This window comes from Hibiscus syriacus, unplaced genomic scaffold (assembly GCF_006381635.1).
Source record: "Hibiscus syriacus cultivar Baekdansim isolate YM2019G1 unplaced genomic scaffold, ASM638163v2 tig00116962_pilon, whole genome shotgun sequence".
Taxonomy (NCBI): Eukaryota; Viridiplantae; Streptophyta; class Magnoliopsida; order Malvales; family Malvaceae; genus Hibiscus; species Hibiscus syriacus.
The window spans coordinates 6,545,206-6,559,372 of NW_024063488.1; the positions used below are offsets into that span (position 1 = coordinate 6,545,206).

Genomic DNA, 14,167 nt, shown 5'->3' on the forward strand with positions numbered 1-14,167 from the left:
AACCACATTCCATTGACATTCTACAAACTGTTGTTAGTCGTTTGTTGGTAAGACCCTGAACCTAGAACTTCCTTTTTGACTTCTTTTCATATTTCATTTATATTTAATCTAGAAAAGAAACTAAATTGAACATCGTCGAATATAAAAAAATTCAATCCGCTGGTTACTCTTTTACAAAGAATTCTAACAAGAATAATCTGTCTTTACATTAATTGGCTTCAGGATGTACAGATATTTTCAAAAACAATTTAGGGGCAAACTATAAAAGACTTTGGAGCCTGGAGGCAAGGATATGTTTTCAAGAACATAGTTTTGGCAAGAATCTAGCGTTATTACCCAGGCTGGATAATCTTGTTCTTGGAATGTTTCCTATTTGAGAGCGTGCATTATTCCACAAAACTTCTCCCGTTCTGTTACCCTGCATTGCATTCCTTGCAGATGTACATCAAGTTGCTCAGCTTTCTCTGGAACACCGAATCGTTTTGCATACGCAAGGATTTGATCGGAATTCTCTCTCTTTGATACTTTCCTCGGTAGAGATGGAACCACTAAAGGTGCTGGTATGTTTTTGTCGTTCAAGTAAGTTTTCAAGCTTGGACTGCCGATTAAGGAAACCATGTATAGCTATTCTTGATGGAAATTTTGAGTTCCGAGCCAAGTCTCTCAATGCATCTGTCGAGAGCTTTGCGTAGTTAAGTGCACTACAGATTCTCATTTTCTGTGCTTCACATATTCCACCATGAATCTGTTCAGAAATTTCATCAGTCAATAAACTTTAGATATCAGTTTTAACTTTTGCCGTAATCGTTTGTTTATCCAATGAATTTACTTCAAAATTACAAGCCTGAATTAATTGAGCCCTAACAAATAGACATGCAACTTATAAGGGATACACTCAACCAATATCAATACTTCAATTGTAAGAAAAATAGAGAATCAGTTTTGCTATAAGATTTTACGCAAAGCAACTAATTTTATAACAAGGGCAAATATTTATAAGTTGATAGCAATACCTGTAGATAAATGTCTATGGCTTGGAAAAGCCTATCATGGGATTCTCTTGCAGAATCTGGCAGCAGAAGGACTAATGCTGCAAACTTTGAAGGGTTCAGGTACGAATCTGCTGAAACTTCCACAAGGTATGAGTCGAGTAAGCTAGCAACTTTTCTTAATCGAACCGAGGATAAGCGAGGACTTAGTTCATTGTGAAAAGCATTTACTAGCCTCAAAGAAGATTCACATCATACATGTAATTTGATAACAAAAGAGGAACTTAATTATTGTAGCATGATCAAAAGAAGATTCACATCAGTTGTAAACCAATAAGATTTTCCAAAATGGATTTGCAATGTCTGCTAATTTTCAAACTCGAAGCTACTCGGTATATATCAAATAAGAGCTTGCAAGAAAGGGAGCTCCTATCAAGCGAAGAAAGCAATTTGATTATGACCTCCATGATTCTGCACTTCTCGCTTGGGGTGGCAATAAGAAATCTCGATCTTTGATAACAAAAGAGGAACTTAATTATTGTAGCATGATCAAAATGTTGGGATACCATCATTTTCATTACCTTATCAATCAAATCAATATTCAAAAACAGAAGATCCTTAAACCACCAAGATACATGAGAGGGATTGCTTCTGATACTACAGTTGCTCCTTGTATTAGATGAACACCGGAAACTTGAGTTCTCTGAGGAAGATGTGTATGGACTTGCAACAACAGGAGAGACAAGCCTTCCTATAACACAATCCAGGACTTTATCAAGTATTAGCGAAGGTTTCGAAGGAGAAAGCAAATCTTGGCACTCTTTCAAAGCTACAAGGAGCTCAGACCAGGACCAGAAGCTAATGCCATCTAGAGACCTTTTGGTTTGGTTCAACAAGCTAGGCCTGGGGCCATCACTATCCATCTCCATAAATTGTGCTGCACAATTTAGTAAGACTATATTGGCAGGAGTTATCTCAGTTCTCCTGTTGTTATAACAAAACCTTGCTACGAGCTCAAACCCCTCGGCTCCCCCAGGACAGTCATCAAATACAACTTTCAGGTCCCTTTTATTATCCATCAAATTACCTAACAATTTGACGAATCTTTTTGAGAAAGATGCAAGAGTTTTCTGCTTTTAGAAACAAATTCAAGGGGAATTAATAGCACATTGTAGGATGATATGAAGAGAAACATTTTATGCACTTCATTTTTAACCCCAAAACGCCAAACGGTAACTAACTCAACAAAAAGCTATAAATGAACCTAAAAATGACAGAAATTTGTGTGGTAAGAAGTACCGTCAACAATAAATTTAAGAGTGCTCCTGTTTCTTCTGTAATCTAGAAGAGTGGCCAAGATCCTTGGTGATATTAATAACTTACAAGAAGAAGAAAAAAAACAGAAGAAATAAAGACGCATAGAGTAAACAAAACAGCAACACAATTGACTTCAAGTGAACACAATAAATCACAGAAGCTGAAAATTGGAGTTAAACACGCCGAAAGAAATTGATATTTATGATTTTCTCTACCGACAAAAACTTGAAGTTGATTTTACCTTGTCTACTATAAAAACCTCTCCACCGTCGACATCCACTTCAAGATCACAGCAGGCTTGCATTGTCTAGATAAACAAAAGGTGAAAATTGAAAACCAACAAAAAAGAAAGGTGGTGTTTTAAAAAAGGGGAGCACTTTTTTCTTCTTCTTGAGACTGAACCAAAAAAGAGAACAAAGGACGTCGAGAAGTTGCTTGTTGGAAGAAGATGGTGCTGTAGTAGTTGGTCAAATAGACAATTGAGCACAAGAGACAAGGTTTGTTAGTAGAGAGTCGATAGAGAAAGGCATGGAGGGAATCGGAAGCAAACTAGGCATTTTTAAAACAATATCGGAAGTTCTTATAGTTGCAGTTGCTATGGTAAAAGAAATTGCATGCTGCCATTAACTGTGCCACTAAAAAACACTTAAAATGTTTTTAGAAATGGGTAATTTGGTATAGGTTGGTATATGTTGTTTTACATAGTTGCATTGAAAGTGGGATATGAAATTTGGTATTTCCCACCCAAAAAAAGAAGTTGAAACCATGAAAGAGAAAGGAATAACATCCGATGACACTGTCAAACTAAAAACGTATAGATGCAATGTGCACGTCCCTTGTAAAAAAAATATTGCAAAAGTCATAGGGAAACAGGATATATAAAACTGGAGCTTGGAAACAATGTGAAGTATTTTTGATGAAGCACGCTATTCGAGGGCATTCTGCTTTCTTTTTCTTTCTTTTACATTTTAGTTGGGATAATTCTTGTTGACCAAAACCAAAGGATTGAGTTCTGTCATTTTCCGTTTCCATGGAGCCCGAGTGGGTAAAAAGAAGCCATAATGGGGCTGGATCTTTAATTTCTGTATCCCACCAAAAAAGAAACAGAGAAGTTGACCCAGACCAAGATTTTTATTATGCATAAAATCAAAGAAATCATAATTTCTTTTAGGATACTTTTTTATTATGTTTAAAGTTGAATTACTTTTGATAAATTTGAATAAAAAAAAATTCAGTTGCAGAATGAGTATGATAAAATTCTACATATTAATTTTTCTTTTTGTCATTGGTAAGCCCCTCGTCTCTTTTTTTATTAACGATGATATCAATTTTAATGTTAGTTGTCGATCGTCAGTAATTTTTATCATTCTTTTATTTTCTCTTGTTTTTTCTTTTCAATAAATCTGCTTGTATAATATGCTTTCATCTGCCTTTATGACATATTTTTTTTGGCACGATTTTTACCCGTTTGATCGTTATTTTCACTTATCTTTTTCAAAGAGTTGATTTGATATCGCTACGACTGATCAAAGTAACGCTTATTTGTTTTATTGTTGATCTTCCCTGCTGCAGACCTAGAATTAGATTTGGATACCCGTTATGCGTTCGTGGATAGCTTTTCACGTCACTCGAGTCTAATTTACGGTTTGCCTGTAGTCTTTTAATAACTTGATCCCCTTTTGTGGTTTATTTGCCGATGTGATTAGATATATTTGTATCTATTTTTGTTCGAGCTTTCTTTGTTAGATTTTATTCTTTCCATGTATGCTCCTTATATAATCTTAAGTTGTTAGTTTTGTTTCGATGATTATAGGAAACTGTCATATGTTTATTTACGATTATGATTATAAATATTTATTATAATTCAGGATATTTCATATTTTAAATAAAATTAACGATTTCTTTAAAAAAATTATTCTCAACCCCAAATTTTTAATAGTATTTTCTAGACCCAAATAAATCAATTCTGTTAAATCAATTAATAAACTAAATTAGATTAATTCAATTATTTTATTTTTTTCCTTAAAGTCGGTTCGTGTATTAGTTTCTCTTTTTCTTTTTTCTCATTATTATTAAGAACCGAACAGTTTATGTTTTGCTCTGAGCCCAGCTAAGTAATATTTTGTTTTGAGCCCACTAAAGAGTTGAGATATGCATGGAGTTTAGTCATAATAAAAACAGATGATACGATATTTGCTTAATTTGTAGGACACGAAGTTATTCCAATATCATCACCAAAACACAACATAGATCTCGAGCCACCAAACACCACAATCAGTAGGGAACTCTCACAACCCTTCACTTGAGCACCCCCTTCTCCTTCAAATATTCCACAGTTTGGTCGTAGATTTCCTCGATCCCAAACTTAAAGCTGAACCCTTCATTAATAAGCTTCTCCGAGGAAATGCTCAACTTGGCTTTGGACGGTAAATCTCCGAAACTGCAATCGATATAAAGTAAACAAACCATGTTAACCACAATTCTCCCTTAAAGAACTCAACTTTTTCAATGCATGCATATTGCCTCTTACTCAGTAGGGACTTTGAACTCGGGGTATCTCTTGTTGAGGAACTTAGCGAGTTCGGGCACACTGGAATTGAAAGAACAGCATATATATCGACCCGACGCGGATTCTTTTTCAGCCAGAAAGACATGGGCTCGACATACGTCTTCCACATGCGTGATAGAGATCGAACCCGACAGCATCTGCATACCTTTCAAGCCATTTATGAGGAACTCATTGCCTGCAATATGTTGAAATTCCATCAAATATAGTCTATGATGCTCCATCCACTTCTTTGTTTAAGCGGTTTTACAAAGCCAAAACATTAGGTTCTGATTTAGTACCCGAAATCAAAGCCGTAGAAAGGTTGATACTGCTGGGCACATCTGGGGTGAGGGAAGGACCGGTCATGAGAGAAGGGATAACTGTAATGAGATCGATGTTGTTTTCTTCCGCAAATTTCCAAGCTGCCTTTTCAGCCAGCGTCTTAGATGCAGGGTACCCCTGCATATATGGATACAGCTTACAAGTTACAACAGCTATCTTTTTGCTTGATCGTAAGATAGATATTATGTGTTAACATCAAATTGTTACCCAAGTTGGTGGCTTTGCAGATGATAAGAAGTCGGTATCGGTCCAGTCTTTCTCCGTCATGATCAGATCTGTCTTGGCTAAGGCATTGATTGAGACAGCCGCGGCTGACGATGTCAAGACGACACGTTTAACTGTTTTTGCTTTGGCACAAGCTTTCAAAACGTTCAGCACTCCTTGGATTGCCGGTTTTATCATGTCATTCTTAAAAAAAAAAACATAAAGCAAGCAACCTAGTTATATGATGAATGATCATCAATGAAAAAGCAGTTTAATGGTGTTAAGGTAACACCTCTGGATCTTGAGAAGCAAAATTAACGGGTGTTGCAACATGGAAGACGAGGTCACAACAAGCAACAGGGGCGTCAAAACTCCCTTCATCAGTTAAATCTGCAGGAAAGATTTTCAAGTCTCCCAACTTCTGAAGTGCTACAAGGTGAGGGATCTTCTTCTGGTTGGCTGCATGAAATTAACCCCATTGATGTATAATTAAAAACCAAACTAGTGTCCACCAAATCAAAGCAATAAATACAAGGGAGTTAGGTAGTTATAATCTGATCATAAGTAGTACAATAGTACTAAAAACATTACTTGTAAGAGGGACGGAGCAAATTTTCTTCCCGTAAGCAAGCCAAATGAAAAGGGACATGGATCAAAAAAGAAAAACAAAAATGAAGAAGATCTAACCAGGGTCCCTGACGGTAGTGTTGACGGCGTAACCCTTCTCAAGCAACAACTTGACTAGCAAAGATGCAATGAATCCAGTCCCACCCACGACACAAGCTTTCTTTGTTCCTACGATCTGGCTAGCCATTATGCTTTCCTATGTCTTAGTTTGTGTTATGTTTCTACTCCTCTCTTTCAGTTTATCGTGGTGGAGTGAGCTTTAGGCTTATATACACGTTGGTCTCTGGGGTGAAAGCGAGACTAGATATTAGGTGAGCATGTGACCTTGTGCATACCAAAGTCTCAAAAAGTCAACCTTTGTTGTAAAAAAAAAAAACTGTATCATTTGTTCATGTTGAAGAGAACTGAAATCTTAACCTCGAATCACTCTTTCCTTTTCCAACTTATAAAATTATAGAAAATAAATCCCTCTGACCTCTGTTGTAAAATAAGTACAACATGAAACATAAGTGGAAATTAACATTGGTGAAACCTAAAAATGCAAGTAGAAAGCAAAAGGGGGTAGCTGGGTGAATGGCTACCCAAAAATACAACCACCTCGATCTAACTTTCTTCCCTGGTTAGCTGGTTTACTGCTTTTAGTCACAGTAATTAGGTAAGGCACGAGTTATTTGTTTCTACGATTCGCATCCCCAATTATATCTTTCTTACGAGCTACATACTTGCTTGCACCCAAATTGTAACATTCCAAAAATGATAAAAAGATATAATGTCACAATTGCATATCTTTAATTGATTCTTAATATATTTTAAATCATAACTCCAAATACTATGAGATATAATTTTCTAAGTATTTTTTAGAGACATAAATATTATGATGAAATCACCCAAATCGCCTATTCCATATCATGGTATTGCTCTTTTATTGTGATATAACTTCTTCATACTTCTATATTCATGTCAAAACTTGTAGCTTTTATTTTTATGTTGAGCATCTCTTTGCTTTTTGTATCTTTGCAGTTTGAAGTTCTTCAATGATAATACTTGAAACATCTTTACAATCATTCAAAGAAGAAATTGTAGGTTCATAATTTTCAAGGTGTGTAACTAATTTCTACATTTTTGAATCCATTAAGTGGCCTCAGTGATCGAAGGGAATGTTGTTCTTCCTTGGAGAAAGGGAACCCAATATATAGGTGATTATGAGTTTCAGTTTCAGTAGAACACAAGTTGCGATCTTCATCAATCTCCATTCCCCTAACAAACAATCTATTCAGGGTTGGCAAACGATTAAGAATTACCATCCAAGCAACTAGCATGCTTTGGTACATGCAAAGGATACTAGACTAACTTATGGCAATCAACTTTGCTACTCTTCACACGAATACTCCCACAAAAATTAGCTTAGCCAAATGCACCCTTTTTCGTAAGCAACTTCTTTTATCAAATATTCAAGGGACGAGGGTTGCTCAAATAGCAGTATTGTTGATGTCCAAACTGACTTATTTGGCACCAACAATCCTCGAGGCAGTTTCACTATAAGAAACTACAAGCTGTTAAGCTGGAAATCAAAGCATGGCTAAGAATTCTAGAGTTGGTGCAGTATCATGACAATTCAGTATAATTGATGTTAGAGAGAAGAAAAATCTCAGAAAAGAAGAAACTAATAACTGTAAGAATGAATAATCACAAAGAAGGTTGAAGAAAGAAAATAGGCCTCAATGCACATAGATAATATGTTTAATCAGTCCAATATATTACTAAGATAAAATGAGCACTTATGTAGTGAATAGGGTTCTTTGAATATTTGAATGGGCAATCAATTTTTTCAAATGATTGCAACAAAGCAAGGGAGGAGAGCTTTAGGGCTTAGTGAATAGAGTTCATCGATATTCGAATGGCAATCAGATTTTCCAGCAAGTGAATCAAAGTTTGATTGACCTGCCATTTCCTGTAAATTTTCTGAAGGTTTAAGAACCCTACCGGCAATTACCCTGCACACGACCAGAGCTTTCCTTAAACTAAGGATTCCTTCATCAAGTTCAATAGAGTCCATAGCTCTTTTACTTGTGGAAGAAGTAAAAACACCCCAGTATCCCTTTGGTTCCTTCTTGCTGAAAAACCCACATCTTAGAATTTGACAGACACCACATTTCTCCAATGTGCATAGGCTTAGAGTGTTTTCCAAGCCAAGAGAGCATGCGACAGTTGTGCCATAGAACCTCAAAAGCTCATTCCCATCAGCCAGGCAGCGTGGATGTTGCTTGGATAGTTTATTTGCCTTGAGCTTTACCATTTCTCTGTAATCTTCGAATTGCGCAAGGGTTCTTTGCATGTTGTGAACCTTCAATATCCTTTCAATTTCACCAAATTGATTTTCAGATTCGGAAAAACCTGTTTGGCAAATTAATTCCACTATTTTCTTGGATGAGTCTCCTTCGGAAAGTGCTGTAACTGCACACATGAGATGACTATTAGGTTTTTCAATAACTTGAACTACATAATATAAAATAACCTGTTTGGTCTCAATATGAAAACCTTAAGAAATTAAAATACTAATCTAATCAAAGTGATAGAGGAAATCTACCCTTTAATTTCAGGTTTTTTAAAAAATCATTTAAACATTTGAAATTTCTTTCAGTTTTTCCTATAATTAACAGAGGAAAAATGCAGACACACATGCATACGTGAGTAATGAACTTTACCAGCATGCTTGGAGAGATGATGTGATTCTATGGCTTCCAAATTTTCAAAACTTTCGCTGCATTTCAGGCAAACATAGAATTGGTACTCCAAATCAAGGGATCTCCTGCTCTTCGAAGAGATGCCACAGCCACCTCCCAAAATGGAAGGACCCCTCGACCTCCTGCCACTGTAGGCTGCCTCCATAAAGCGGTCTCCAGGACCCGGTGTACCAGGGCTAAGGGTTCCCACAAAAGTTGAACTTCCCTTGCCACTATCATTACCAGAACCCCGAGTTTTAATCTCGAGAACACATTTAGAGCCTGTGAAAACTGTTTGATGTGTTATCGGATTGAGAATCTCAGCGCTCGCAATAGATATGGGCTGCCAATTGCCACAGGTGCCTTGTCCGTGTGTCTCTTGCTTCCATGAAGTCTATCTCTCAAATTTGATAAGGATCTTGAACACCCTGAACCGCATAAACTGCTGTTGTGGTTTCCAACGGGTTCCTTGACACCAGACAAGTTTGATTTACAGTCAACTGATTTCTTGAGACTAATTAACCAAGCTGAAGGCATCTTGTTCTACCTTATTTTAAACCCTTTTTTCTCTTTTCTCTGCCAAAATGCTTTTTTTTACGTCTCTAAAATTCTTAAAACAATCTCATCTTCAAACCCTATGGTTGTGCCGTCAGAATTACCATTACCAAGACAACCATAAAGGAAAGGTATATATTCTGTTTGCGCATATTGTTTCTGTTTTGGTGCACTACTCTCCATGTTTGGCTAATATTTTCTTGTTTGAACCAGCCATACAGATTACAAAATCTTGACGAGATTTCGCAAAGACCAAAAGAATTAGAAAAGGAAACTAATCTTAGCGAAGTTAAAAGATTGCAGATTTAGTGCCAAATAAATGCAGTCGTGAAGTTGCCATTTCCTTTTATTCTCCTTCGATTTCCCCCCTAAATAAACGACCCCGGTCAATGAAGAAGTAATTATGATCCGAGTGCCTTCATTGATTCTTAGGAATTTCAGACTTCTGAGAGATTTGACAGCATAATGATTTCTGGGAAACACGCAAAGAAACATTTGCCGTTACTCCCATGCCTTGGTTGGTCTCTTAAGCCTTTACAGTGCAACTCATTGAAGAAGAAACCAAGGCCTTTGTGATTTGATCCTAGGCTTTCTTCTTACGCGCTAAACGTAGCATGCGGGGGCAATAACAGCGGCAGAAATTCAGAAATGGAATTGTTGTCAGTTGTCACCCGACAACGTCTTTATTATATTTAGCATATGGATCTAGCCCGTAAGGCTTTTGTTTATAACTTGTTAATGTTGAAAAGTCAAAGCATAAATTGTTGAAAAATATTTGGCAGCCGGCGGCTAAATTGGTCCAAGTTAAGTAGTATGTTTTGGTTGAAAAATGGTATGGGAAAATTGTTTTTTAGTCCCTAGACTTTAGAATATTTATAAGATTAGTCTTTAAACTTCAACTATAAATATCCTAACCCATTTAGTTTTAAAACTATCATAAATTATTCTAGCTTTCTCTCAATACTAGAGAATTTAGAGAGTTTTTTTTAGAGTTGTTCTTTTTATCAAGAGATAATTTTCATTGTTTTCTCCTTATTAGATCGAAAAAAGTTGTAATTCCTATTTTCTCGTAGTGAAATTCTTCTACCGTTGTTCGTAGTTTTTACCCTATATTATTTAGGGGGTTTCCACGTAAAATTTGTGTCTTCTTTATCTTCATTTTTATTTTCTCAAATTATCAGTTGCAATTTTGCTCTATCCAATAGCCGTATTCCGCAACAATTGGCATCAGAGCCAGATTTGAGCGTGTAATATCTACTTATTGTCTTTGTGGTTGCCACCAAAAGGTAGATCCTCCAACATAAGAAAATAAGAAGTTATTACACATTCTTTGAATGTTCCAGAGAATTATTCATGATAATGAAATAATGGTGCTATTCGTAATAGAATCTATGGCAACGAAATTTGATATTAAAAAGTTCAATGGGAGAAATTTCTCATTGTTGAAATTGAAGATGAAGGCCGGTAGATTTCACAGATGACAACAAATGGAACGAGATAGACGGGAATGCTATGACAAACTTTCATCTAGCATTTCATCTAGCATTAGCAGATGAAGTATTGTCAAGCATTGAGGAGAAGAAGACAACTAAAGAGATATGAGATAAAAAAAAATCCAATAAATGCAAATTCTTGAGGTATGTTGATGAAATAAAGGAGTATCGCTTGTGGGATCCCACTGCCCGCAAAGTGATCATCAGTAAGATGTTATCTTTGTAGAAGATAAACTACAAAGAAAAGAAGACGATGATAGCGCTAAAAAGTCAAAGACTACACAGATACATGTGGAAAAGAAGTTTGAACAAGGAGATTCTTCTGAAGCAGAACCAACACATGATGAACAAGAACCAGAGAGTTCTGAAGCTCCAACAACTCGTCAATCAGATCATGTGAGAAGACGTCCCAATTGACACTCAAATTATGTTATAAAAGGAAATATTGCATACTGCCTTTTAACAAAGGACGGTGATCCATCAACATTCCAGGAGGCGATAAACAACTCAGATGCTTCACCATGGATGATGGCGATGCAAGAAAAAATTAAAGTCCTTCATAAAAATAATACATGGGACCTTGTGCCACCACCACAAGGAAGGAAGCCAATTGGTAACAAATGGGTCTTCAAAATCAAGCAAAATGGTAATGATAGTGGAGAGGTATCGTGCAAGACTGGTGGTCAAAGTATATGCTCAAAAAGAATGTATTAATTTCAATGAAATATTTTCTCCTGTGGTTCGACTAACAATAGTTCGAGTAGTCTTGACAATGTGTGCTACATTGAATTTACATCTAGAGGAGCTAGATGTTAAAACAGCTTTTCTTCATGGAAATCTTGAAGAAGAGATTTACATGCTCCAGCCTGAAGGTTTTGAAGAAAAAAAAAAGAAGAACTTGGTTTGTAGGTTGAACAAATCTCTGTACGGTCTAAAGCAAGCGTCGAGGTGTTGGTATAAGAGATTTGATTCCTTCATTATGTGCCTTGGATACAACAGACTTAATGCAGACCCTTGTGTTTATTTCAAGAGGTTTGGTGATAACGATTTTGTTATATTGTTGTTGTATGTGGATGACATGTTGGTTGTAGAACCTAACAAATATCATATTGAAGAATTGAAGGCAAAATTGGCTATGGAATTTGAAATAAAGGACTTGGGATCAACAAACAAGATTCTAGGGATGCAAATTCACCGAGACAGAAGTAATATGAAGATTTGACCTTCATAAAATAATTACTTGAAGAAGATCTTGTCACGATTCAAGATGCAAGATTGTAAGACAATTTCTACCCTTCTTCCTATTAACTTCAAATTATCCTCCAGTATGAGTCCTAGCAGTGAATAAGAGAGGATGGAGATGTCTCGAGTGTAGTATGCATCTATAGTGGGAAGTTTAATGTTCACTATGATATGCACAAGACCAGACATTGCACAAGCAGTGAGAATGGTTAGTCGGTATATGACGAATCCAGGCAAAGAGCATTGGAATACAACAAAGAGGTACAAGGTAGAAAGAATGGTGTGAAGATATGATTGTTCCAATCAAATCTTCAAGTGAGAGATTATTGAAAAGTCAAAGCAGAAATTATTGAAAAATATTTGGCAGCGCTAAATTGGTCCAAGTTAGGCAACATGTTTTGGTTGAAAATTGACATGGGAAAATTGCTCTTTTAGTCTCTAGACTTTAGGATATTTACAAGATTAGTCCTTAAGCTTCAACTATAAATAACCTAACCATTTAGGTTCAAAATCATCCCAAATCATTATAGTTTTCTCACAATACTAGAGAATTTAGAGAGTTTTCTTGAGAGTTGTTTTCTCCTTTTTATCAAGAGATAATTGTTATTGTTTTCTCCTTGTTAGATCGAGAGAAGTTGTAATTCCTATTTTCTCATTGTGAAATTCTTCTACCGTTGTCCGTGGTTTTTACCCTATATTATTTAGGGGGGTTTTCACGTAAAGTTTGTGTCTTCTTTATCTTCATTTTTATTTTCTCAAATTATCAATTACAATTTTACTCTATCCGATAGCCATATTCCGCAACAGTTAACATTAACAAATTATTTCATTTCATAATTTTAAATATATTTTCTAACTTTTGTATCCATTTTTTTCACTGTATGTGTATTCTCCGGTCCCCTAGGCAATCTTTCTAGAGCCTCAGCTATTAAATGTGAAGTTCACACTGTATTGTGTACTGTTCTGATAATAATTTTCCTTTTTAAAAAAGTTTTGTATTTTTAAAAGTTAAAACACTCGACACAAAAGAATGAAGTAGGTTAGAGTACTCCAAAAACATGAGAATAAAAATTTAAAAAGAATATATTAAAATTTTAGTGGTGTAAAATTAAAAAGAGAATGTTAAAATATTTTTCGAGTCTTTAATAGACTCTTTTACCCTTTAAGCCGCATGTTATGGAGTAGAGATGGATACAAGATCCGAACTCAACGGGTTTTGACTCGAAACTCGACTTGATTGAATTGATTTTTGTTTAAATTTTGGGTTCAAGTCGGGTCATATTTTTTTAGAGGAAAAGTTCGGGACGAATTCGGGTTTATGGTAAAAAATATCAAACCTAACCCAAAAATAATAGAATTATACATTATATATTATAGATAATTATAATAATACCCTTATTTATATTATTTATTTTCAATTAAGTTATTATTTTATTCAATAAAATCAATAATTTTATATTATTTAGAGTAGGGTCAGGGCCGGGTTTTATTTCAAAAGTTGAATCCAATTTCGAGTTAGATGAAATTACCCTAAACTAGGTCGGGTCAAATTTAGAGTGGAGAGTATACATTTTTTTCGGATCGAGTCAGGTTTGTCGGAAATCTAATCCCACCCTACCTATGCCCATCCCTATTATGGAGTGGGTGGTTGGAGGTAGAACTGGTTTTTGAATGGCAGATCAAGGTCTCTTCGCTCATCAGAATTTAGAGTTCTAGCCGCCAAAATAACCCATTCTTTGTGGAACATGGCCAACAAAGCAATCTCGAATTAGTAAAGTTGTGTATCTCCTTGTTTGTTTAACTTTGAAGATGTGTTTATGTTCCATTTATATTCAATTAAATTTTTAGTGTTGTATTCTTGTTCGTTTATTATTTTTGTAGGTATTTTTATTTGTTCATTTAAAGTTCACGAATATATTCGTTTAATGTTCGTGAACATGTTCGTTTAACATCTGTAAACATGTTCATTTAACGTTTGTTTAATATTTGATAATCAACATTCTCTTTTGCAAAAAATGGTGTAATTACTCCTTATATTTTATGGAGTTTATAATTTGAACTTCAAAGTTTACCTTATATTCAATTTAGTCCCTATATTTATCAATATTTAAAATGTAAAAAAATAAA

General features: G+C 35.4%; 2 protein-coding genes and 1 pseudogene across 2 annotated transcripts; all 3 read right to left on the reverse strand.

Annotated features, from left to right (window-relative positions):
- Positions 1 to 274: 274 nt before the first annotated feature.
- On the reverse strand, positions 275 to 2,886 carry LOC120189958 (annotated as a pseudogene).
- A 1,589-nt stretch (positions 2,887 to 4,475) lies between these two features.
- Positions 4,476 to 6,274, reverse strand: LOC120190784 (anthocyanidin reductase ((2S)-flavan-3-ol-forming)-like). The gene is made up of 6 exons (XM_039193839.1): positions 6,088 to 6,274; positions 5,693 to 5,859; positions 5,404 to 5,604; positions 5,154 to 5,313; positions 4,837 to 5,050; positions 4,476 to 4,746 (listed from the first exon to the last, which is right to left on the reverse strand). The coding sequence occupies exons 1-6, from the start codon at positions 6,212 to 6,214 to the stop codon at positions 4,605 to 4,607; spliced, it is 1,011 nt and encodes a 336-aa protein (XP_039049770.1). The 5' UTR covers positions 6,215 to 6,274; the 3' UTR covers positions 4,476 to 4,604.
- Positions 6,275 to 7,490: 1,216 nt separating this feature from the next.
- On the reverse strand, positions 7,491 to 9,287 carry LOC120190552. The gene is made up of 3 exons (XM_039193616.1): positions 9,213 to 9,287; positions 8,733 to 9,093; positions 7,491 to 8,481 (listed from the first exon to the last, which is right to left on the reverse strand). Exons 1-3 carry the CDS (start codon positions 9,285 to 9,287, stop codon positions 7,856 to 7,858), a joined length of 1,062 nt encoding a protein of 353 aa, XP_039049547.1. The 3' UTR covers positions 7,491 to 7,855.
- Positions 9,288 to 14,167: the final 4,880 nt, after the last annotated feature.

Coding starts and splice junctions, on each gene's coding strand:
- LOC120190784 (XM_039193839.1), bottom strand. CDS start 6,214: ATGGCTAGCCAGATCGTAGGAACAAAGAAAGCTTGTGTCGTGGGTGGG. Junction 5,605..5,692: donor TTGCTTCTCAAGATCCAGAG/GTGTTACCTTAA, acceptor TTTTTTTTTAAG/AATGACATGATAAAACCGGC. Junction 5,314..5,403: donor CTGCAAAGCCACCAACTTGG/GTAACAATTTGA, acceptor CCATATATGCAG/GGGTACCCTGCATCTAAGAC.
- LOC120190552 (XM_039193616.1), bottom strand. CDS start 9,287: ATGCCTTCAGCTTGGTTAATTAGTCTCAAGAAATCAGTTGACTGTAAA. Junction 9,094..9,212: donor TGTCTGGTGTCAAGGAACCC/GTTGGAAACCAC, acceptor GGCAATTGGCAG/CCCATATCTATTGCGAGCGC. Junction 8,482..8,732: donor TCATCTCTCCAAGCATGCTG/GTAAAGTTCATT, acceptor TCATGTGTGCAG/TTACAGCACTTTCCGAAGGA.